Source organism: Podarcis muralis, chromosome 17 (assembly GCF_964188315.1).
Source record: "Podarcis muralis chromosome 17, rPodMur119.hap1.1, whole genome shotgun sequence".
NCBI lineage: Eukaryota > Metazoa > Chordata > Lepidosauria > Squamata > Lacertidae > Podarcis > Podarcis muralis.
In genome coordinates, this window is record NC_135671.1 from 15618749 (window position 1) to 15644639 (window position 25891).

The 25891-nt window shown below is 42.3% G+C and overlaps 1 protein-coding gene across 2 annotated transcripts in view; it reads right to left on the minus strand.

Annotated features, from left to right (window-relative positions):
• The window catches only part of KIAA1958 (KIAA1958 ortholog), a 65168-nt gene that overhangs the window by 34526 nt on the left and 4751 nt on the right, over positions 1-25891 (minus strand). For both annotated transcript variants that reach the window (XM_028713120.2, XM_028713118.2), the window contains exon 2: positions 6908-8073. In XM_028713120.2, the coding sequence (XP_028568953.2) occupies positions 6908-8048 (1141 nt within the window). In that variant the 5' untranslated portion in view covers positions 8049-8073. The remainder of the gene's footprint in view (positions 1-6907; positions 8074-25891) is intronic.

Sequence of the window (25891 nt, forward strand, 5' to 3'; positions counted from 1 at the left end):
TTCATAGCTCAGTGGTAGATCTTGTGGTTTGTATGCAGAAGGTCTGAGGTAAACTGAAGCACACCCAAGTATGGCTTCAAAGGACTCCTACCTGAAAGTTGAGAAAGCTGCTGTTTCATAACTGTTGACGATATTGAGCTGTTTTCATACTACAGTTCCTATCATCCCTGACCACTGGTCCTGCTAACTAAGGATGATGGGTGTTGCAGTCCAAAAACAGCTGAAGACCCAAGTTTCGGAAACCCTGAGCTAGATGGAACAATGGTCTGACACAGCATAATGCAACTTCCTACTTTTATATATTTCTTAATTATCTATGCAACCAGGAATATATTTATTAACAATGTTTACCCTCACTTTTGGGGCTTGTTCACATTTGAGCTGGATCTCACTTGGAATCCATGTTTTCTCCATTCAAATTCGACTTCATCAGTCCACACACATGTTGATTGTGGAAATATATGTCTGTGAACATCCAAAACATGTAAATTGGTGGCAGTCTGAGTTTCACAAATTGTGCTAGTGAACATTGGCAATAACCATTACCCCCCTTATCTAATTAACTCTGGACTTGGCTCAGCTTTACTTCTTCATACATACTTGCTGTTAAAGGGCAGTGTTTGTGCATATCCCCAACGTAAAGGTGCAATGGATATTTTTCAGCTCGTCTCCCCGCTCCCTTCCTCCCATAATTGTTTCCGGACTGTTAATAGCACAAACTGAATAATTAAATTCTGGAGAGGAGGGGAGAATCACCTCAGATGTTTTTAATTCATCATTTTGAAAGGGAGACATTTACGATTGCCTTACTTTATACATAATCTGTTTTGCTGTGTGGTTTTCAGATGCCTCCTTGCTTTCCTGTAATAAATATTCACACTTTTGTTTAAGCCTAAAACTGGCAGTAGGCTTGTTGCGTGATTTAGTTGGGGCTTCATTGTTTGACAGCTATCATAAGCCAGAAGACAAAATGCAGCAGAATGAATACTGTATATATGTGTGTGTGTGTGTGTTTATGTATATCTGTGAATGGAAGCCAAAATAAACAGCATATTCATGCACAGCTGAAGTGAGAATGCAAAGACCAACCTTTCTGACTCTTAATTTGTTTTCCCAGAGTTGCAATTAAATCAAGTGAGCTTCACAGGACAAACCCCAAACAATACAGGAGGCCGGGGAGCAGCGTATCTATAAACATATCTGCTCTAGCAACACCACGTTGTATCGGGTGGGGAAGACTAATGCTCTGATTGTTGGGTATGGGAGCAAACAGTTGCCAGGGTGCCATAAGGAAATCCCAACACACAGAGCTATACATTTTTCTGTCAGTACTTACTAGCAGTAATATAAATAGATGGACAGCATGATAGGGCAGGGCGGGGTAGGGGATAAAGCAAAGATCACCAGTGCAAGGAAGGAGTGTGAAGCATACGATTTGTAATTCCTTTTCTGCAAATGAATCTGCCAGCACTATCAGCTTTGCAAAAACAAAAACAAAAATCTGAAAGTTCATTGCAGAGGAAACGGTATACAACAAATGAAATCTGAATTCTTCCCATCTGCCCTGTGAAAGGGATGTCGCATATTTTAAATTTTAAGCACTGCCTATTTTAAGCATTCTGACTTATCACAAATCCACAGAATACAATCAGCACTCTCCCAGCTAGTTTTCCTGTCTTCACCCTGCCCAATGAACAAGTAAGTACTTCAGGGTTTGCAAATGTCCTTTGATATTTACTTTATTTTGTTTTTTTAAAGGTGTAGAACTGAGCAGGGCTGGATTTAGGTTTGATGGGACCCTAAGCTACTGAAGGTAATGGGGCTCTTTATATGTCCAGCTGTCCTTTGTCAACAACAAATGGTCGCTGTTTTTTGTGTTGAATATATGGTATACGGTAATTTATGGACCTAATAGGTATCTAAAGCCGTTTACACATAACAAAATATGTATTTTATCTAAGTAATTGTTGAACTTATTTTGGAAATGTACATCCAGGGTTTTTAAATTTGGGGGGGGCCAAGAGAGTGGGGCCCTAAGCTATAGCTTGTTTTGATTATACCAGTGATGGCCAAACTTGGCCCTCCAGCTGTTTTGGGACTACAAGTCCCATCATCCCTAGCTAACAGGAGCAGTGGTCGGGGATGATGGGAATTGTAGTCCCAAAACAGTTGGAGGTCCAAGTTTGGCCATCACTGGCTTATACGTAAATCCGGCACTGGAACGGAGGCAGAAAGGTAGCCAGCTGTCCTACTTTACAGAGGACAGCCTTCTATTGAAAGGTCATCAGAGTACAGTTCTGTACAGGGAGCCCTGTATTTGAAGGCCCATGTTCAGCTTAATAACAAAGAACCATAGGAAAGATGACCAGCAGGAGCTGGGAGTTGCCCCCTAACAGACAGCACAGAAGGCTGAAAGGCACACAGGTCTTCCCCAGAAGAGAAAAAAAATGTACTGTGCTTTCTCTTTATATTATAGCAATTACTTCTAAATATGCACCTATGCTTATAAATTAGCACATGCAAATTGGTGTTCTCTTTTGTCTTTTTGTGTGTGTGTGTGTTGCGTTTCCTCTTTTTGGGCAGTGTGCAGGTAGCCACAGGGCTGAACTCATATATACCAACTGTTTTTGTAGCTAACCCTCTCCCAACAGCACACAGCACATTACATTAAAGCCACAAGAGTTTGGACATTTCTCCAACTGAAAATGGTGTGCCAGGAGATCATGTTATATTTAGCTCAGCGGCAGAGCTAGGCTCCATTTTTTATGCCGAATGGCCAGTGGCCTCTGAACTCCTCTTCATTTCAAGCAGGAAAGAGGGAGAGAGCATCTGATTAATCCACAACAGTAGTTTAATTGTTCATTTGACCACTTCCATCTGGATGTGACCCTAGAGGCTATCTGCAGAAATCGACTTAGCCAAGAGCTATAAATTCTGTCATGTAAAATCAGAGCCAAATTTGCCGTAGTGGTTGAGAGCTCTGAATCTTAAGTTAAGGTTCTGTAACTTTCTCTGCAACGCATGTATGCATGTATGTTTTGATAATTCGTTTGTTAAGATTTATGCTATAAAAAGCCTAGCCCAGTCCTGGGGGCTTAGGATAGATGATATACTTCTATCAATCATGCAAGCAAGCAAGCAAATTTTCACATCACTTGTGATCAGCAACTGGCATCAAGGACGCAACTGACCCTCATGCAATGGAAGACAAAACTTGTGCACCTTTAGTGGTTATACAGAAGAGGAAATTTCAACAGATGCAGCCTCTGTTGCCCCAGCACATTCCAACTCACTATCTAGTGGTACACTCAGAGCAGGACAGGGCTTGTTCTGTACCTGAGGAATGAATAGCAGTAGGGCTGGTTTACCACATTTTGAAGTAACTAAAACACATTCGCATCTAAAGACAGGGGTCCTCATAAGACCATTCGGTCCGGTTGGGACAGGGCTACAAGATCATTCCACCCAGAATCAAAAACTACCCTAATGGTACCACTGATCACATATGTTTGAACATCTTTAAGTATCTATTTCTCCAGCCAACATGCTAGTTCTGCACACTGCATGCATATTATTATGAAATATTAATTGGGCCCATGTACAAGGCAGAAACCACTTTCCTTTTTTTAAAAAAAGAAGGATGTCACTGTTAAGCAATGCTATATTGTTAAGTCACTAAGTCAACTGTATTAAAAATAACCCGCAATTGTATAAATATTGTTGAATTTAAGTTTGAATGATGTTAATGATGAAAAATTGAAAATAAAATTTTAAAAAAGAAAAGAGAAAATATAGTTATTATGAGGCATTAAAAAGTAGGAAATGTTCTTTGCAATCTTGTCTTTTTCATAATTTAATTTTAAATATATCAAAAGGAAACTTGGGGGGGCCCTATCTGAATCTTGCCCCTGCTCTCAAACCACATCTAAAATCTGCAAGGTAAGTTGTCTATGGTTTACATACGCATAGCGCTAAAGGACTGGAATATGAAGGATTCCCTTTGGCAACTCTTTTGAGTAGAGAGGATTGCAAAGGACAAAATTTAAACCTGTGTTTAAGTTTAATATACCTTTTGCTGAATAGATAACCAAGGTTATAAAACTGGTGAACAAGTTTTTATTTTCAGCATTAAAAGGTTTATAATGGACTTTGGCTAGCTAGCCAGACTTCTATTTAGGATGGATAAACTTTTTTTTTTACCATTAAAGGATTGCAAGGTCCATATAAAAGCACTCAACAGTTACAATGAATCACTATTTATTCAATAAAATCTAAGTCTTAGCAACATTCAGATACAAATACTCCAAAGAAATGTTCCCTTTTGTCAGCAAATAAAGCACCTACTGTTTTAAACATCTCACATTTTGCTGCTAATTGTCTTTCCACAACAAGGGAACTATATACAAGATGCAGTATTAAAAATACTATTGGTTCAAAGGCAATAAAACTTTTAGAAAGTTCCAACGTCAAGTTTAAGTTGCAACATAAAAAATAAATAAATAAAAGCAAAGCACATTTCAAACTTCACTTCATGACATTCCAAAACATAGAGAATGTTAGACTGAAACCAGTTGTGAAATAGTTCATAAAAAGGATTTCCAACAAGAAGCTAAGAAGAAAACCTATTGACCAGGCAAGAGCAGGGAAGCAGGTGGCGCTGTGGGTTAAAGCCTCAGCGCCTAGGACTTGCCGATCGAAAGGTCGGCGGTTTGAATCCCCGCGGCGGGGTGCGCTTCCGTTGCTCGGTCCCAGCGCCTGCCAACCTAGCATTTCGAAAGCACCCCCGGCTGCAAGTAGATAAATAGGGACCGCTTACTAGCGGGAAGGTAAACGGCGTTCCGTGTGCTGCGCTGGCTCGCCAGATGCAGCTTTGTCACGCTGGCCACGTGACCCGGAAGTGTCTCTGGACAGCGCTGGCTCCCGGCCTATAGAGTGAGATGGGCGCATAACCCTAGAGTCTGTCAAGACTGGCCCGTATGGGCAGGGGTACCTTTACCTTTACCTTTAGCATATGTATCAGATTGCTTGGCCTAATACAAATAACTTATAGAGCTTTTCAAACACATCTCTGTTCCCTTCCATGCCTGAAGAGGGCTTTGGGACCAGAGCATATATACAGTCTGGATAACTCACTAGGCTAGACCCCAAGCTTAAGCCACTGAAGTCCTAGATCTACTGATAAACAAAACCTACAAAAATTTGGATTAACATTCAAATTGTAACTTCATTAGTTTTAACATGACAGGGGTTGGTTTTGTTTAATGGATTAATACTGTAGTAGCCTTTTTGGGGGGGGGGAGTGGGGGACAATAGCAATTGATGTCAGTTATATTAACCCTTAAGTGTTGTGGGTTGCACTTAGTTTATACACTGGTATCGCTCAACCCACAGCTTTTGATCTTCAAAAGTCAAAGTATGAGAATGAGAGCCTCTTCCTGTACTGTATAGTCTCCTTGTTCCTTAAAAGAGCTTGACTGGGGTCCTGCTTGGGTTATGCCTGAAGTCTGACAAGAGGCTATCACTAGCCTTCTCTGTACGAGCTGTAGAGCTCTTTCATTGTGGAGTTCCCTACCAAGTCTGGTTGACTCCCATTTGCCCTCCATGAAATGCAAGGCAGTCTCTTCTGTTCAGGAACAGAACACCATCATGTTGCAATTTCTGCCCATCACTGCCAGAGGTTGCCCAGGAACTGGGCCTGATAAAAATCCCTCCCTCCCAGAAGGCTCACATTCTAAGAACCAGGCATGTGTCCCCCTCCACATAAGAGACAATTTATGATGCTGCAATGCATCAGCTTGGCCCAGCCATTCTGCAGAAACAAGCCCCACTGAAACACTGGGTCTTACTTCCATTTAACTGTATTTGACTGTCATGACGCATTGAAGTGTGTACCATGGCATGGTAAACAAACCCCTTTAGTGATCTCTTTGTGAACTACCTTTGCAGGAACCATCATACTGATTCTTTACCGATATGTTAACACATTTTCTTCTTTTTTTAATGTGACCTATAATCAGTGCTTTTTTCCCCGGAAAGGGGGGGGGGAGTGCTAGCTCACCAACCAGCAAATAGGGAGGGGTGTGGCCTGACACCAAGGCTGGGAGGTAAGGGCGGGTTAGCTGATTGATGCTCCCTTGCCCACCCACTCACCTACTGGGGTGCTGCCGCCCAGGTGAAGAGGCTTTCCCCGCCTGGCTTTGCGAAGGAGGCGGCAGGGCTCTGGGGTCCTGTCAGAGCATAGCACCTCCTTCCTTAAGCTGGGCAATATTGCGTACTGATGCGTACCCCCAGAGAAAAAGCACTGCCTATAATATGATCCATACTTGCATTAAAACTTTTACCTTCAAATAATAATAATAATAATAATAATAATAATAATAATAATAATTTTTTATTTATACCCTGTCCTTCCCAGTTCAGAAAACTGGGCTCAGAGCGGCTAACAACTAATTTAAAACACTTAATTGATGCAACAAAAAAATAGCATAAAATACAGTATAAAACATGAATAACAATAAATTCAGAATTCAAAAATCAATTTAGGGGGGAAATCCATCCAATAAACATTGATCACCAGGGCTAGCTGGATAAATTAGTCCTATTTGGGCCAGCGAGGAGACCAGGGGAGAATGAGCTGTGGGATCCCAGAGCGGGTAATCTTCATAAAAAGGGGAGGGGGGGAAGGAAGGAAGGGAATAAAAGATCAGGCTAAGTTCAAGTTGAAAGCCAGGTGGAATAGCTCTGTCTTACAGGCCCTGCGGAAGGAAGTTAAATCCTGCAGGGCCCTGGTCTCATGGGACAGAGCATTCCACCAGGTCAGAGCCATCACTGAGAGGGCCCCATTTTAAAATACCCCCCCCAAAAAAAACACCCAATACATGATGAGAAGCATTCCAAGTATTGATACCTGGTATTGTCTGTGCCATTGGCTCTGTGGTGATGGCGGGAGCTGTGCTTGGGTGCTGCTGACTGGAGCTAACTTCTGGCTCTGTGCTAGCAGAAGGAGACAATGCTACATCGCTGGGAACCTGATTTGACACAGGCTGGAGGGCATCTTCTGAGGCTGCTTGCTCCTCTTGCCCAGGGAGTTGCAAGGCCGATAAAGGAATGCTTAACGGCTTGCCAGCATTGGAAGTGCTGGCAGGCATCTGCAGGGCTGCGTGTGGGTTGGCGGCCAGGCTGCTACCAGGCCCTTTACTTGGAGAAGCCAGAGTTACTTTGGGAGGCTTCTGGGAGGAGGCAGAGATGTTCTGCAAATCATATTCAGCAATGAGTGATGGTGGCGAATGAGGGGTGGATTTAGATGGCACAGGGTAGGAGGCTGTTGGGTGAGCTTTGGGTTTCGACATCTGTGTCAAGGACAACGCAGGGCCGTCGATGCCGCCAGTGATCTCTGCGTTAGCCACAATGTAATAATCCTCGGGAAGTTCTTGCTTGATTTTTTTGACGGACACATTGCTGCTGTTCTCCTCGACGACCTGAGAATGGGAGCCTGGATGGAACGAGGAGGTGGCGCCTGGGGCTGGCCTTTTGCGGGAATTGGTCTGGGATCTTTGAGGGCGAGGTTCAAAGTCGCTATCTTCATCTGTCACCGAGGACTCACAGACCATGTCAAAAAGAGTAGCTTCATCTTCATATTCCTCCACGGTTTCGTCTAACTCTGAGGGCTCACTGCAGTAAGAGAAATCACAGGAGTCTCTGGTTCTGTTGCAGTCCAACTTTGCTTTCCCTGGCCTCCCAGAGTAGCGTTCCACTGGGCTGGCTTGTGTGTCCGAGGGCATGCCCATGAGGCTGGGGCTGTCCGAGTTGAAGCTCCTGTTGTCCTGGAAACATACTCTTTCCTGCGAGCCTGCTCTACAGGTTGCCGTCAGAGGCCAGTGATAGGCATGGCCTGCGCTGCAGCCCCACATAGCTGTCAGGTTGCCATGTGAGCCCTCTGAAAGAAGGTGCTTCAGATTTGGAATGAGGTTGCATATGGTCCCGTGGCTGTGGGCCCAGCTGACCAGCTTGGAAAGGTTTTCGGAAGAAGTGTGAAGGCAGTCCTCCATGGTGCAAGGCTCAACAGCTCTGTTCCTAGAGGAGACACAAGAAAACTTTACACTGGAACAGGGACGCGGACTTATAAAAAATATTGGGGGGGCCCGGGAAAGCTCATGAATAATAAATAAGCTCATGAATATGCAAATAAAGTGGCGCCGCCGCCTCGTGAGCGAATAGGGGAGAGCGTGCTGCGCCTATTAATCAGCTCCAAAGGAAATTGGGTGGAGCTTTTGCTCGGGAGGGAGGGCAGGAGGCATGCAGCCCGCCCCTCCCTGTGCATTTTGGGCTGGGGGAGGGGCGGCGATGGCGCTCTGCTGGAGGGGCGCCGGAGATTATTGGGGGGGCGGAGCCCCCCCAAACGAATTTTTGAGGGGGCTCGGGCCCCCTCAAGCCCCATGGAGTCGGCGCCTATGCACTGGAACCAAACTTTGCGGTTGAATTTGACTTCACATTTTACGTGTGTGTGTGTTATTTATTTTTTCCTTGCACAAAAGAACCATGTAAAATAGTAAACGCAGTAATTGACAAGTTTTAAAAGGTATTTCTCAGCATAGCCATTTACTTCTGCGGAGGTTCAGTTTTAGTTGGTTAAGCATTTGGATGTAGCAAAGATATTAAGGACCCAATCCATATGTTGTTGTCTTGCTCAAGGCTGCAGTCCTATGCAAATTCACTTGAAATCATTGTGGCTTGCTTCTGAGTAAGCATGTTTGGACTCGGGCTGCAATTCATGCTGTAATCAAATGGGCTTAACATGCATCTAACTATGGGCATGACCCTATCAAAGTGAAACAATTTTAGATCACAAATTAGGCAATATATTAGCTCCATGTTTGTTCCCTTAAGTGCAGAAATTGATAGGGATCAGGACTCTAGTATGAGGGGCAGGGACTTGAAACCTCTGTCACTCCCTATAGCAGGGCTGCCATATGGCTGGGTTTTCCCAGACATATCCAGGATAGCATCCAGGTGGAATTTCTGAAAATCACGCAAGTGTTTGGGGAAACCCGGACACATGGCAACCCACATTCCTTTAAAATAGCTCAGAAACTTCCCTTGCACAGTTTCCTTGATGGGTGTAAGGAGGTTGCAGTATGGGACATAGCTGACAGAGACCAATAACCCAGGGCCCTAACACTGCAGTCATCAAAGGGGCCAGTTTAGTGGCCGACACAGTGATGTCCTCAAGTAGCACTCCAGCCGTGGTAGTCACCATGAAGGCTTAAATGCTGCCTTTGACCTGGCACCCTCCTTTGGCCCTCCTGGATTTTCTTTCTGTTCTCCTCAGAAATGGTGGGCAGGAACATCTGGTTGCTCCCCACCCTGTTCGACTTTGTCACCTAGCCATGGAACAAAGAAAGCTTTGAGCTGTCTTCACCCTTGGCCTCCTACTTGCATCTGCCATAGGCACACATCGCAATCTCATAAGAGTTCCCTGGCTCCTCAAGAGGCTTGCTGGACTTTTTAAGGAAGAGTTGCATTTCTGCCACCATGGAAATGGGGGCTCCCCATCCCTCACTTGTGACCTTGAAGGATTCCACAGCTCCTTCAAGGGGCTATGCCCTGCCATTTCTCCTGATGCATGAGAAGGTGGGAGGATGGGACGATCAGGGAAGTGGAGTCTGGATTGGCTCCACAGAGGATGTACAGGCACAGTCCTGGAACAACATTCCTAGATCTCTGCCACTTAGGTGAATTGCTGCTTTTCATTCCTATTGGGATAAATGTTGCACCTGGGGATAATGTTGCAGTAGAGGTTGCAGGTGACCCTTGAAGGACTGAAGGGAACAGAGTACTCAGAATGACAACCTCTTATATGGAGAGTGACTTGTAGAAGGACTATCCAATGAAGATCTCACTTTCACTGTCGGGGACACCATGGACAGATACAATACACACACACACACACCCTCTGCACACCTTATCTATCATAATGAAAACACACTTTGAGAGAACATCATTTTGGGGCCAACTCACATTGTGCTTAGTACAAATAAAATAACATTGCAGTCCCAAAATATTTTCCTTTGAAGCTTCTCAGCTGCATTTTACATAGAGTTCTTTGCTCTTGTGAGAATTAATTACTGTTCCGTTTCAGTTTTATTGCCTCACACAGTGCAGCAACTGTTTGAAAATTCGTGCTGCCTCTATTTATATACAACACAACCATAACTGTAGGTTAATTTGGGGGGGGGGGGATAAGTTGCTTCGACGGTGTAATGGCGTTAACAGAAGAGGATTTTAATACTGGTGTTTTGCTTGTTTTTGTTTTTAAATCAGGAGAGACTGCTGCAGCAATGCAGTATCACCAGCAGGTGATCAAATAAACAGCAAACCATTTTTATTAATATATTTTGTTCTTTCCAGTTTACAGCATTTTAATGAAGGATTTCATTTTCCATTTGCTTAAGCCATAGCACAGCACCGCATTCCTTCTAGTCATCTACTACCATTCTGCTACCATTGGCAAGTCTTCTGGGGAAAAGGTTGCTTTGCCAAGTATAGCATGGCAAGACTTCAGCTACAACTGCCTGCTCAACAGGTGCTGAACAGACTGCAAACAGATTGACTGGTAAAGTGCATTCTGCCATCTGAAGAACACTGAAAAAAGCCCTGAGAATACACACAGTGAGCAATTACCTTTTGCAAACTGTTTTGGGATAGTGTGTGGGGTTGAGATGAAGGCTGAAATCCTGTGCACACTTCCAAGGGAGTCAGAACCATTGAATCCAGTAGGACTTTGCATCTGAATATATACCAGTTTAAGGTAGAACTGCACATGTATCACCCAACACTACTACCCTTTCAATCCCTAGCAGAAAGGCTGGTTTTAATTTTTTTATATACAGATCAAAGTTACATTGCACCTCAAAGAACTAATTAAGGGTTCATGATTGAACTAAAACAACAGGAAATGTTTTGAGCCTGCCTTTGTGCAGAAAGATAAAAAAAGCCTGTTCTGCTTCCACTACCAAAAAAACCAGTATTCAGTTGATAGTGGCATCAGATGTCTGCTGAACATTTACATCAGATACAATAAATAATACACACCTAATGAAAAATAAAATCCATTTTATTCTGTGACTGATTTCTTGAGATTGCACAACACTCATTACTACTGTGTTGCAAACCGAATACAGCTCATCTGACCAAACTCATAACTGGAGAGTGAATTAAACGTCCTTACCAGTAATGCTATTATATGTGGTGCATGTTTATCTGGTGCTGCCTCTTCAGTTCCCTCTCCTCAATGTCTGGAAGATGTAAAAGCAACAGAGTGTACTATTCCACCCACCCTCAAATACTTTCCAGTAAATAATTGTAATGAATGAATGACGTGGAAACGATACGGTTGTTTTTCCTTTGCCAACCTCCTGAAAACCCTGTCCGAAGACAAAAAGAAACTGTTTCTCTACTAAATACATATTATAACTTGATTTCCGCTGCTCTGATGCTGTATGAAACTCTGTACGTTACAATTATGTGTGTGGAGAAAATGATATTGGTGAATTAGCTTTCAGAATTTACTATGCACTTTCACAGCTTGAGCAGGCAATTAAGGACAAAGCAGAACAACATTTGAATAAAGTCACATGCTAAAGCAATGCCAAACCCAGCATCTGTAACTGAAACTTGAGTGTTGCATTGAGTTAATTCAGTATGAAAGTGTAACTTGACCTGATAATACAATGTCTTATATTCTACATTATACCAGATACAGTCGTACCTTGGAAGTTGAACGGAATCTGTTCCGGAAGTCTGTTAGACTTCCAAAACATTTAGAGACCAAGGCGTGGCTTCCGAATGGCTGCAGGACGCTCCTGCAGCCAATCGGAAGCTGTGTTGAATGTTCAGGTTCCAAAGAATGTTTGCAAACCAGAACACTCACTTCTGGGTTTGCTGTGTTCGGGAGCCAAAATGTTCAACTCGCAAGGTGTTCGACTTCCAAGGTACGACTGTATAATATAAGAAAATCCCTTCTGGATCAGACCAAACAATGATCTAGTCTCAATATCCTATGTACCATAGGGAAGAAAGAACTAAGTCTTCCAGCATACTTTCCTACTCAAACTCTTCCTTACAACTTGCCAGGATACTGAGAACTGCTGTCATACTGCCCAGGTTAGTGTTACACTACGTGAGCTTGAACTTCCACTAAGAGCAAATTCAGCTGGTGAATACCAGTAGAACTGTAGCCAAAAAGGGGCCACTGAGAAACAAGATACCATCATGCTTGAATTAAGCCTATGGTTTGTAAAAGTACAAAAAATGGTGGTTTGTTTCACTCAAAACAAACCACAAAGTGAAGCCAAAGATTGTTCTTGGGTTTCCAAGCATGCTATGGCTCACTTAAATGTGCAATGATGCCTGGTTCGGATCCAACCCAGGGACCACAGTTTGTCACTCCTGCTCACAATAGGTGAAGGAATAAAGTGGGAGCAATCTTCACATTCACAGTAAAGCATTAACTATGGTTTAAAACGATGTGCAAACTGGGTCATAAATTTAGTATGCTTTCATCTCACTTTTACTTGCGACATTTCAGTTTTGCAGCATGGCAATATCACTGATAAAAAAATACTTTCTGTCTGTCCAAAAGCTACATTCAGCTGAAACAACATAAACAGAACAATTCTGTTAGTAGCTGAGAGAACAGGTGGCAACAGAATTTGAGATATGTGGGTTTTTTAAACCCAATAGTTTTACCTTTATGGGGTCAACTAGCCAGTACAATACTGGTTACTTGTCTAAGCAGTGAAGTCCAAAAGGGTTTAGTTCCCTTTGAACTGCAAAGGATAACCTTATTTTGATTCATGTATTGCTTCAAGAAGTAGGTGGCTTCTTATTAAAATGCAGACAAAATTGGATTTCTCCCTACTCCTTAATTGCACTTATGCATTTTCGCATTCGTAATTTTTAAGGGGAACACCTACACTGAGCAATTGGTATAGAAACAAAATATTGACTTGCCTTTGCACCTGCACCTTGGCTCTACTCCATGAGTAGGCAAACTAAGGCCCAGGGGCTGGTTCTGGCCCAATCGCCTTCTAAATCCGGCCTGCGGATGGTAAGGGAATCAGAGTGTTTTTACATGAGTAGAATGTGTGCTTTTATTTAAAATGCATCACTGGGTTATTTGTGGGGCATAGGAATTTCTTCTCCCCCCCCTCCAAACCTCCCACAAGGTCTGAGGGACAGTGGACCAGCCCCCTGCTGAAAAAGTTTGCTGACCCCTGTTCTGTGATGTGCACACTGGCCAGGCCCCTCCTCTGCTGGCCATATGTTTGCCAAGCATGAGAAGGAGCCCTCTGCACATTCTGATGTACACACCTAGAGCATTTCCACCAAGGGGAAGAGTTCCTGTTTGTTTGTCTGTTTTATAAATATTTATTAAGGGTTTAATAGTTACAGAATAAAGAAAGAAAAACAAAAAAAATAAAAATAAAAAGTTCACAATACATAAAAAAAGGAAAAAACAACACAGCAAAACAACAAGAGAAACAAAAACATTTAAAAACACATCCAGTATCTCCATATCTCTACCTTTCATTTACTTATATCGTCGACCTCCTCACACCTCCTTTTTTTGTATTCTTGTTCAATTAGCTATTTCAGCAAATCCTTTCCATCTTTCTTAATTTTTGTTCTATAATTTATCTTGTCACAATCTAACCTTAAATTTCCACTTTGACCCATTAACAATCTATTTTTACTTAATTCTTTATAATATTTCTGCTAGAGCCATATAACTTCATTCCAGCATCCTTCTAACATTCATTAATTTTACAATATTTCCGTAAATAAACTTTAATTTTTTTTCCACTCTTCTTCCACCGACTCTTCTCCCTGGTCACGGATTCTGCCAGTCATTTCTGCCAACTCCATGTAGTCCATCAGCTTCATCTGCCATTCTTCCCAGGTGGGTATATCTTGTGTCTTCCAGTACTTTGCAATGAGTATTCTTGCTGCTGTTGTAGCATACATAAAGAAAGTTCTATCCTTCTTTGGCACCAATTGGCCGACCATGCCCAGGAGAAAGGCCTCTGGTTTCTTCAGGAAGGTATATTTAAGTACCTTTTTCATTTCATTATAAATCATCTCCCAGAAGTTCTTAATCCTTGGGCATGTCCACCAAAGGTGAAAGAATGTACCTTCAGTCTCCTTACATTTCCAACATTTATTATCGGGCATATGGTAGATTTTTGCAAGCTTGACTGGTGTTATGTACCACCTATAAATCATTTTCATTAGATTCTCTTTTAAGGCATTACATGCCGTCCATAACTGTTCCCAGTCAGCCATCATAATGTTATGTCCAACATCTTGTGCCCATTTAATCATAGCAGATTTCACCGTTTCATCCTGAGTATTCCATTTCAACAGCAAGTTATACATTCTTGACAGATTCTTAACTTTGGGGTCTAACAATTCTGTTTCCAATTTTGATTTTTCTACCTGGAAGCCTAGTTTTTTGTCCAAATTATATGCCTCCATTATTTGATAATAATGAAGCCAGTCTCGCACTCTGTTTTTTAATTTTTCAAAGCTCTGCAGTTTTAGTCTATCTCCCTCTTGCTCCAGAATTTCCTAATACTTCGGCCATTTGGCCTCCATATTGAGTTTTTTCTGAGCCTTTGCTTCCATTGGTGACAGCCATCTCGGGGTTTTATTTTCTAACAGGTCTTTATATCTTATCCAGACATTAAACAGTGCTTTCCTGACAATATGGTTTTTAAACGCTTTATGTGCTTTAACCTTGTCATACCACAGATATGCATGTGAACCAAATACATTGTTAAAACCTTCCAAATCCAACACGTCAGTATTTTCAAGAAGCATCCATTCTTGTTCAGTTTCTGTTAATTGGTTCTCGTGGGAAACTTGCAGATTCTAGCTTCGCACAATTAACTCAGGCTGGTGTCAATTTACTCTTGGCAGAAAGCCCAGGTCTGCTTGACCTAGAAACTTCTCACTCTGATTGGTTAACGACCAGCACTCAACTCTGTTATCAAGGGTTTGCTAGCTCAGTTTGGAGTGAGGTGTTGTTAGGAGTAGAAGTGCTGTGTATGGTTTTGAGAGAGAGAGAAAGAGAGGATTTATTTTGCTTTTATCTGTATGCAGAAACTCTGCTGGTTTTATTTTCTCCTTTTAATAAATCCTGTAAATAGTTATTCTGAGTCTAGCTGACTTGTCATTACTGCCGCAACTAGCTTCTTCGCTGTGCAGGAAAACTCTGCTACGTTTGGGCTAAAGCCAATAGGGCTATGCCTGACACTTCAAAGTTCCATGAGGTTATGGGCATTGTGCTGCCAGCCTGAGTTGCGGTGGTGTCAGCATCAACGGCGTTGGTTCCAGTAGTTCCAGAAGTTCTTGTTCCTGTTGGGGCAGCAGATGGACTCTGGCTGGTTCCTGACTGTGGTGAGCTGGTGACGCAGCGGACACAAGGACAACAGCTGCAGCGTGTGAGTGCTGGGTGCTGTGGTTCCTGTTTTCTCTCTCGGTGGTCGTGAGTAGCTGGTTCCGGGTTCCAGGGACATCGCTCTCAAGATGGCCTCACAACCAGTTCAGATGGCTTTTGAGCGTCTGAATGACTCCAATTACTTGCTGTGGTCGGAACGCATGCAGGCAGTGCTGCAGAGGGATCGTCTCTGGCAAGTGGTGAGTAAGTTTCCTGCGAAGCCTGATGATGAAGACCTCGATAAAGACCAAAGAGCAAGGGCCACAATTGTCTTGGGGCTGGAAGATTCCCAGTTGCCGTATGTGAGGGGAATCAAGACAGCTAGAGGTGTGTGGCAAGCACTTAAAGAACTCCATGTGCGTGAGACAGCGGTTTCCAAGCTGTTCATTCGCAAGGCATTGTACAAGGCAATGTTACAGCCTGGGGTTACAATGCAGGAACACCTACACAGTTTACAGTTAAAGTTTGCTGCGCTACAGGAAAGAGACTGTGCGTTAGACCAGCAGGAGAAGGTGGCTATTATTTTGAGTTCTCTCCCGGAAAGCTGGGATAATTTAGTTTTGTCTCTAGAAGGCATGCAGGAGCATGATTTATCAGTCAGTTACGTTACTGGGCGTTTGATTGAAGAATGGCAGAAGAGGCAAGAAAGGTCGTTGGCTGCAGAGGCTTCTACAGGTGGGCGGTTTGGAAGGAGTTCTCATGCCGTGCCAGAGGTGAAGCAAAAGCAGCGTACCGGTGAGGAGTCAGCGTTTGCTGTTAGGCGTTGTTTCCGATGTGGGTCTTCAGCGCATCTAAAACGACAATGTCCGGAGTTGGTCAAGTCTCAGTTGCCGGTGCAGGAGCAGAGACGAGATCAGCAGCAGCAGCAGCGTAAAAAGAAATTCTTCAAACAAAAACAGTCGGCTCAGCTGGTGACCGGCGAGGTCAAGATTGCTGATGAGAAACAAGCGGTCTGGGTGGTCGATTCGGGAGCATCTCGCCACATCGTGAATTCAGATGAACTGTTTGTTTCCAAGAACTCAGCACAGCGCAGCCAGGTGGCTCTAGCAGACGGAAGTACTTCCGAAGTGATTTCGGGGGGTGCAGTTTTTGTTCCTTGTCTTCGTGAATGCCTGCAAAATGTACTTTGTGTGCCGTCATTAAGGAGCAATCTGATGTCTGTAGATTGCTTGCTAAAAGCTGGGTTTAAAGTGTATTTTGAAGGAGACAGTTGCATGATTAAGAAGGCTGGTGAGATTTTAGGCACTGCTAAGTCAGAGGGAGGCTTGTTTTGGCTTAAAGCAGGTTCTCAAGTTGCAGCAGTAGTCAGTAAATCTCAGCCTGCAGTGAATAACAAAGCTATACATGACAACTGTGTGCACTTATTGCATAGGAAAATGGGGCATGCTTGCTGGAAAAGTGTACTAAAAATGTCTGAATTGGCTGATGGGGGTAATTTAAAGAGTTGTAACAAGTACCTTGATTGTAATGTTTGTAAAAAGGTTAAAACCCACAGAGTCTCTTACCCCAGAAGTGACAGAGTTAGTGAGGCACCACTACAGCTGGTTCACATGGACGTAATTGGTCCATTTGCTGTAAGCAGGGGTGGATCGCGTTTTTCACTAACAATTGTGGATGACGCCACGCGTTACTCCTGGGTTTTTCCCATGAAGAATAAGGGTGACGTGTTCACTAAGTTTAAAGGCTGGGTGGCATCTGTGGAAAGATTTCTGTCCATTAAGCTCAAAAGGATTCAGACGGACAGAGGTGGCGAATTTATGTCAAATGCCTTTAAAGACTGGTTACAAAAGCGTGGCATTGGGCATAGAAAAACGAACGTTTTTTCCCCAGAGGAGAATGGCGTTGCAGAGCGAAAAAACAGATCTTTACAAGATATGATGTTTGCCATGCTTGACGATGCTGATTTGCCCATGTCTTATTGGGGGGAGAGCATGCTCACCGCGTGTTATCTCCAAAACAGGCTCTTTCATCAAACAATAGGTACAACCCCGTACTTTAAATTGTTTCAGAAAAAACCCAAAATTGACCATTTGCATGTGTTTGGATCAAAAGCCTGGGTATTAATTCCAAAACAAATGAGAAAGAAGGGAGATCCTAAGACCAAACAGTTAGTGTTTGTGGGTTACCAGGAGCTGGGAAAAGGTTTCCGTTTTGCTGAAGGGACAAATGGCATTGTGATCTCCAGGAATGCCAGTTTTTGTGAACATAGTGGCTGGGAGAGACTACATGCCAATACTGAGGTTTGGTTTGAACCTTCCCAGGAGCTTCATGACTCTGAAAGTAGACACAGAGAATCAGAGTCTGAGGGGGAGGAAAGTTCAGATAAGAGCTCTCAAGAAAGTGGTGTTAGCCAAAGACCAGTTGCTAAGCAACAAAAGAGAGGTCGTAGTTCTGAGGAGGAAAGTGGGTCAGAAGAAAAATTTTCTCCCAGAAGATCTAAAAGACAAAACAAAGGAGTGCCTCCGGTGCGTTTTTCCCCAGATACTGCAAATGTGTTTAGTGTAAGTGCAGAACCCAAGAGTTTTCAGGAGGTGTTAAAGTTACCAAAAGAGGAGGCAGAGCGCTGGAAACAGGCAATGGAGGAAGAGATGTCCTCTCTGAATGAGCACAAGGTTTTTACACCAGTAGCAGCGCCTGAGGGGGCAAAGATTGTAGGCTGCAGGTGGGTGTACAAACTTAAACCTCTGGTGACAGGAGAGTACAAATACAAAGCTCGTTTAGTGGCTCAAGGATACTCTCAGAGGCCTGGAAAAGATTATGACGAGACTTTTTCCCCTACTGCTAAGGGAGACAGTGTAAGGCTGATTTTAACGCTTGGAGCAAAGAGAAAACTCCTGTTAAACCATTTTGACATCCAGACTGCATATTTACATGCATCAATATCAGAAGACCTGTATCTAGCCGAACCGCCTGGTTATGAGACAGGTTCCAATAGAGTGTTGAAATTAAACAAAGCTCTATACGGTCTCAAACAGGCTGCAAGATCTTGGAACAAATGTTTCCATGAGGCCTTAGTGTCATTTGGTTTCAAGCAGAGTACAGCTGACAATTGTGTTTATGTACGTGGTACAGGCAGTGATCAAGAGTTTTGTCTGATTTATGTAGATGATGTTTTGTATGCCTGCAAAACAGATAAACAAACTAAAAGGTTTGCCAAGCAATTGTCCAGTAAGTTTAAAGTGAAAGACTTAGGCCCGGTTAGGACATATCTAGGGTTGGAAGTGTGCTGGGCCCAAGATGGCAGCTGTCTAATTAGTCAGCAGAACAAAGTTAAACAACTACTGACTACATACAGGATGCAGGATTGCAAAGGGGCAGTGGTGCCTATGGATCCAGGTTTCATAAAAACACTTCATATAGATGAGGGTCCTGAATTTGAACATCCTGATGTATATCACTCTGTAATTGGAAGTTTATTGTATCTAGCACAGTGGTCCAGACCTGATATTAGCTATGCAGTAGGCATATTAAGTAGATTGGTCTCAAAACCCACACTAAATGCCTGGAAAGGGGTAAAACAAGTTCTGAGGTATCTCAAACAGACAATTGGCTATATGTTACAATTAAATTCTTCAGAGGATGAAATGTTGAGTTGCTTCTGTGATAGTGACTGGGGAAATTTGCCGGATAGAAAATCTGTCACAGGACTAGTCATAATGGTCGGTGGAGCTTTAATCAGCTGGCGGTCTCGCAAGCAAGACATTGTAAGTGTGTCATCAACGGAATCAGAGTACGCCGCATTGAGTGAATTGTGCAACGAGGTGATTTATTTCAAGCATTTGTTAGCAGATTTAAATGTAAATTGTGGAGAACCAGTACAAGTTTACATTGATAATCAAGCTTGTATAACCTTAAGTAAAACAGAGGGTTTCAAATCGCGTTCCAAACATATCTCTGTAAAATACCAAAATGTACGTTGCTGTGTACAAGACAATATAATCACCTGTACTTATGTATCAAGTGAAGAAAATGTAGCAGATGTGTTAACTAAACCATTGGCAAAGATAAAGAACAAGCGAATGTGCAAGGGTTTAGGTTTGCTGGAAAAATGATCTCCTACATAGGTGTATTTGGTGTTAATTGTTCAGCAGAATCTGTGAGGGGGTGTTCAGTTTCTGTTAATTGGTTCTCGTGGGAAACTTGCAGATTCTAGCTTCGCACAATTAACTCAGGCTGGTGTCAATTTACTCTTGGCAGAAAGCCCAGGTCTGCTTGACCTAGAAACTTCTCACTCTGATTGGTTAACGACCAGCACTCAACTCTGTTATCAAGGGTTTGCTAGCTCAGTTTGGAGTGAGGTGTTGTTAGGAGTAGAAGTGCTGTGTATGGTTTTGAGAGAGAGAGAAAGAGAGGATTTATTTTGCTTTTATCTGTATGCAGAAACTCTGCTGGTTTTATTTTCTCCTTTTAATAAATCCTGTAAATAGTTATTCTGAGTCTAGCTGACTTGTCATTACTGCCGCAACTAGCTTCTTCGCTGTGCAGGAAAACTCTGCTACGTTTGGGCTAAAGCCAATAGGGCTATGCCTGACACTTCAAAGTTCCATGAATTCTCTCAGCCAACAAAAAGCGGCTGATTCATAGTAAAGTTTAAGGTCTGGCAGGGCAAATCCACCTCTTTCTTTAGCATCAGTTAATATCTTACATTTTATACGAGGCTTCTTGCCCTGCCAGACAAATCTAGAGATATCTCTCTGCCACTTCTTGAAGCAGTCCATTTTGTCCAAAATTTGCAATGTTTGAAACAGAAACAGCATTCTTGGCAATACATTCATTTTTATCACAGGGGAAGAGTTCCTGTTCTGCCCCAAATACGTCACATGGAGAAGCTAGCAGTCACAAGTCACACAGCTGGTAGATACAAGTCCACTGCCCACCTCAACATAAACAGAGGTGTTTATTTTAGTCTGCCTGTTCAAGAGTCAATGTTGTCATTCGTCTGCCCCTCATATTAGCTGAAAGGCATCACTTTTCAGAGACAGGGAAAATACCTTCCTGCCATTAGATCCCTTTTGGGGAACAACCAATCACCCCAGGCTTATTAAGCAACCAATCCACTTAATAAAATATGGTCACCCAGCAGATATACAGTGGTACCTCGGGTTAAGTACTTAATTCGTTCCGGAGGTCCGTTCTTAACCTGAAACTGTTCTTAACCTGAAGCACCACTTTAGCTAATGGGGCCTCCCACTGCCGCCGCGCCCCCGGAGCACGATTTCTGTTCTCATCCTGAAGCAAAGTTCTTAACCCGAGGTACTATTTCTGGGTTAGCGGAGTCTGTAACCTGAAGTGTATGTAACCCGAGGTACCACTGTAATAATACCATCTTTATAATACAGTTCTAGCATTTCTGTTTGGCCTTGGCTTCTGATTAAAGCGAACAGATTTTAACCATCCTTCAGAAATTGTACATATGCACACAAGATGTGTCTGTAAAAGCAGGTGCAGCTTGCTGAAAAGGGCTCAATTAAAGTGTAACATGTTTATTGTAAATTAAGACCCTGTTGAATAACAACCTCCCATACAAATGTTTCTGTTTCTGTATTAGAGCAAAGCTCTACTGCTGTCATGCATAGCTGGTTCAGAAAACACAAGCTTGGCATAATGGAGTATTTGTCATGCCAAAGGGAAATATAAAAATAAAATTCCACTTCGTACATTATCCTATGCCAGAGAGTTCTCTTTGATTGCACCCAGAAGGTGGTCAACCTTAATTTTCTGCAGATTGGCGTATTAGAATGCAATGCAATGCTTCAGAATAGTTTACTTAGCAAGACGCTAGCTGGAACGGAGGCATGGTGAGAACTGCAAACAAATTTGCAGCAGGGAGGAAACATGACATAACTACATATATTTTGTTGGAACTAGGTGGATTCCAAACGCTATGTCAGAGTGAAAAAGGTACTAAAACTATGGCAGTTCTGAACCCATACTAGGGCATTCCAAATCAATGTAATTGCTTGCAAGCATATGAGCAAATATTTTTTCACCTTCGCTTTACAGAGGAGGTATAATTGGCTCCTGCCAAACAAGACATCTGTTATCCAATTTCATTCAAGATAAAGCTACTGATTTGGCATGCATTACTGAAACCTGGCTGGATGATAAGGAAGACCACATCTGGCCAAACCAGTTCCAGTCAATATCCAACCCATAACCATCACAGAGAAGGACGAGCAGGATATAGCATCATATCACCCTACAAAGATACTACCACTTTGCCAAGTATCCAGTGCAAAATGCAGCTAGTTCATCTGTGACTGTATGTGTGGCATTGTAAATCAGGGACAAGTTAGGAATTCTGACAAAGATCGCTGATGAACTGATTATTACCTAGTAAAGGCTCCCAAATCTTTGTAAGGATGGATGGCTAATTTGGATGAACTCTGTCTCCTGAGACACAAAGATTCAATTGGTTGCCAGAACATTATGTGGAAGCAGCTTCCTGGTTATGACAACAGCTGCTCTTTCAATAGCCTGACTGACCTGTGGAATGAGAAACTCTCTTACTGTGGATCTAATCTGTCCTGGGCACTTTTCTTGCATTCCTCAGCTTCTGGGTAAGTCCTTGATCTACTAAGATGCTCAAGTAGACGGTAGAAAACTATAACCTGTACCAGGAGGAGGCAAGATGATGCATGACTGCTTCACCATACCATGGCAATGGTGATGGTAGGATCATTTTTCCCCTTCAAACACTAATCGCACAGGGGGGGAAATGGATCTCAGCTTGTGAGATACTGGCATCTTTAGATGCACTTTTAAAAGCAGTACCAGTTGGCTCGCTCAGGCAGAGGTCAACAAAAGAGAGCAGACGCGATCTCTCACTAGGAGAGTCCGAGGTCAGCTCTTCTGGGAAGCCAGGCAACCAGCATTGGCTTCTTCAGGCAGCTAGGTCTGGTAGCCTCCCTAAGCAATCAAACTCCTCCCTTGGCCTCATCCCTCCTCTTCCTTTCATATTATGATTTCCAACCACACCTGCCTAGAACATGAGTAGGTCTTTGCTTCTGAGAAGACTATTGCTCGTGGAGCTATTCTCCCATGGCTCCAGGAACATGGTCAACTGTGGAAGCTAACAACTCGCTGCCACTGCAACAGGTTAGCTGCTTCCTATGTCTTTCAGCGTTCCATCTTATTCTGCTGCCCCTATCATGCATCTTGGGCTATGTCGGGGAAGAGCTGGATAGCTTTTCTCTATGTACTTTCTCTACACTTGTATCATTTTATTATCTCCCCTCTCTCACACACACACAGTCCAACTATAAAGTCAAAAAAAGCATAAACCTTTCCCTGTACGCAAGGGGGTTAAAGCCTTGTATCATTTCAATTCACCTTCTCAAACTGTACAATTTAATAACCTTTTTGAGATGAAGCAACAGGAACTGTACACAATATTCCAAATGTCGTTGCACCATAGATTTATGTAAAGGCATTAAGGCAGCAACAGTTTTATTTGCAATCCCTTTCCTAATAATCCCTCGCATGGAATTTGCTTCTTCACCCACCCACTGCCACACAATGAGTTGACATTTTCATTGAGTTATCCACCACTGAACTCACTGGGGTTAACTTCTCAGTAAAAGCACATAGGATCAGATTGCACATAGAAACTGAATCCAATGAATTATGAGCTTATTGTACTGCAGGCTTAGGGCGCATGAGCAGTACATATTATGTATGAGCTTATACCTTTAGATGCAAAATCTCTCAAGCAGAATAAATATTTTGCATTATTTACGCAGGAACTTTTATACAATATATCACTCTGTATATACCAGAAATATAGTCCCGTAGGTGGAAGATTTCCATTTTTCAGTGTAATTTATCTTTGATAGCATGTGTTTGAATAGTCATATAAACAAGACCTTGTACTCACTTCAAGACACAATTACTGAACAAGGCAATATATACAGTTGCTAGCAGACTGAGCAACTCATTATGGAATCTGTGTAGTATATTAGTTACCAAGGAAACATACTTGAGCACAGATACATGATAATTTCTGCCTTACAGAATAATTCATTCAATATGGCTGATTTCCTTTTTTCTTTTACCCACAAAAAAATCAACATTTTGAACAAAGGTCAATAGAATTATAATTAAATAGCTGTTGCTCCAAGGTCATTTTATGAAAAGTTTGTCAGTTAACTTTGGACCACTATTACATAGGTATTGTATGATAGAGTGCAGAGTACAGTGGTATTGTGCCAAGGATGCATGAAATAATTTTTTGTTTTTAATGTCTTAGCTTTATGTTTTATTATGTTTCTGTATATACTGGAAGCTGGGGCAACCCAGTCAGATGGGCAGGGTACAAATAATAAAATTGTTTTGGTTATTGCTAATTTTTCTTACACTTTTGGCTAGAAAGGCTAACACTGAATGATGACTGTGTAGGGAAGGAGACGATTTTGCCCTTTTCACATTCATAGGAGACGGAAGGGTGCTGCAAGTTCATGCATCTTCTCCTATCACAGGTCATTTTATGTTGATCTCAGTCAAGATGTGTCTCCTCTTTTGCATCTCTTTAGTCTGCCTTTCTCTTTAGCCAAATGCACATCACTTTAGGGTAGAGAACTTTATTCAGGTTGTACAGGCATCCTTGTACAGCATCACTGCGGACCTGATAGAGAGGTAAAGGTAAAGGGACCCCTGACAATTAAGTCCAGTCGTGAACGACTCTGGGGTTGCGGCGCTCACCTTGATTTACAGGCCGAGGGAGCCAGCGTTTGTCCACTTCCGCAGACAGTTTCTCCGGGTCATGTGGCCAGCATGACTAAGCTGCTTCTGGCGAAACCAGACCAGCGCACGGAAACGCCGTTTACCTTCCCACCAGAGCGGTACCTATTTATCTACTTGCACTTTGACGTGCTTTCGAACTGCTAGGTTGGCAGGAGCTGGGACCGAGCAACAGGAGCTCACCCTGTCGTGGGGGTTTCGAAGTACCCACCTTCTGATCGGCAAGCCCTAGCTTCAGTCGTTTAGACCACAGCACCACCCGCATCCCAGTACACGGATAGACAGGTCTAAAAAGCCCAGGACACAATTTTTTACAGCCCTCTGGAAGCTATGGTGGCTCATATACCAGAAGTAAGGCATTTAGCATTAACTCTGGAAGTGCATACTTGATTCTCACCAAACTAAACCGCCTAGAGCAAAAGACTCCTAGGAGGCTTAGTTTCATCAGAATTGAGTACAAAATTCCAGAGTTAATGCTAAATACATTGATTCTTCTTTTTTTAAAAATAGTATTTTTCCCCATATAGAAATTTACATTTACTCAACAATCATACTCCAGTTCAACAAAACTAATTGCTTCCCACTCACTTAACATCAATGATTATAACCCAAATTACATACAATTGTGTTTTAAGGTTCTGTCTTATCTAATTGCATCCTCTCTGACATGTTTCTTAATATATTCTGCTACATTCTTATGACAAATCCAAGTTTGCTTTTGCATAAAGCAGTAAACTACTCTCAAAGACTGGATCCTGTCTCTTAGGCTCATTATGACTAGTATGTAGTTAAAAAGTGGGGGAGGCTATGGCAAGGCATCACATTACTATAACTTGTCGGTTTTCTGCTCAATTAAAATTTGCTCCATTGCTCCTTTGAAGAAACTAATTAAAGTAACATCAAGAGGAATTTTTAAAGCAAACCATAATAAAGTACATTTGATCACAACAACTTATAAAATGGTAGCAAAGTCAAGTGATTCTTCCAATCAAATCTGATACTATATTTAAAGACAGTGTCATTATACATTGTTTCATTTGTAACTATGTTGTGTATTTTGTGTTTTTTATGTTGTAAACCATCCTGTGATCCTTGGATGGAAGGCGGAATATAAATGTAATAAATAAATAAATAACAATAATGTATAATGTTGGAAGAGTTACACAAAGAGTTTTAGCTAGCTGAGATGGACATTTGGCAAATGGCTAGGCAGTTATTTAAAGAATGTGTGTGCCATCACAAAAACTTTGACAACTTTAGGTGAACATTATTTCATATTGTGCTGTTTTACTTGGACTTTCCATGAACCTTACAAGTTTGTAATTTGAGAACTCATAAAAGGTCCCATCACTAGCCAAAAAGTAATCTAATTTCTAGCCATGCTAAACTTTAATCTTCAGAAACAGAGATCTAAACCAAGAGCTAAGCCAAACTTTTATGCTCCGAATGCCCTTTTTTGCCTGATGAAGAATTCAGTAAAACTCAAAATTCTAATATGTCTTTGGACAGGTTGGTTAATCTAATAAAAGACAGTATCTCATATGTTCTACAGCTGTCTGTTCTGGGAAATAAGTTGTGAGATATAGATGTAGTTACCAGAGTTTCAAATCAGTGATGCTGGAAGTTGGCTTGAAGAGCTGCTTGCTCAAAGCT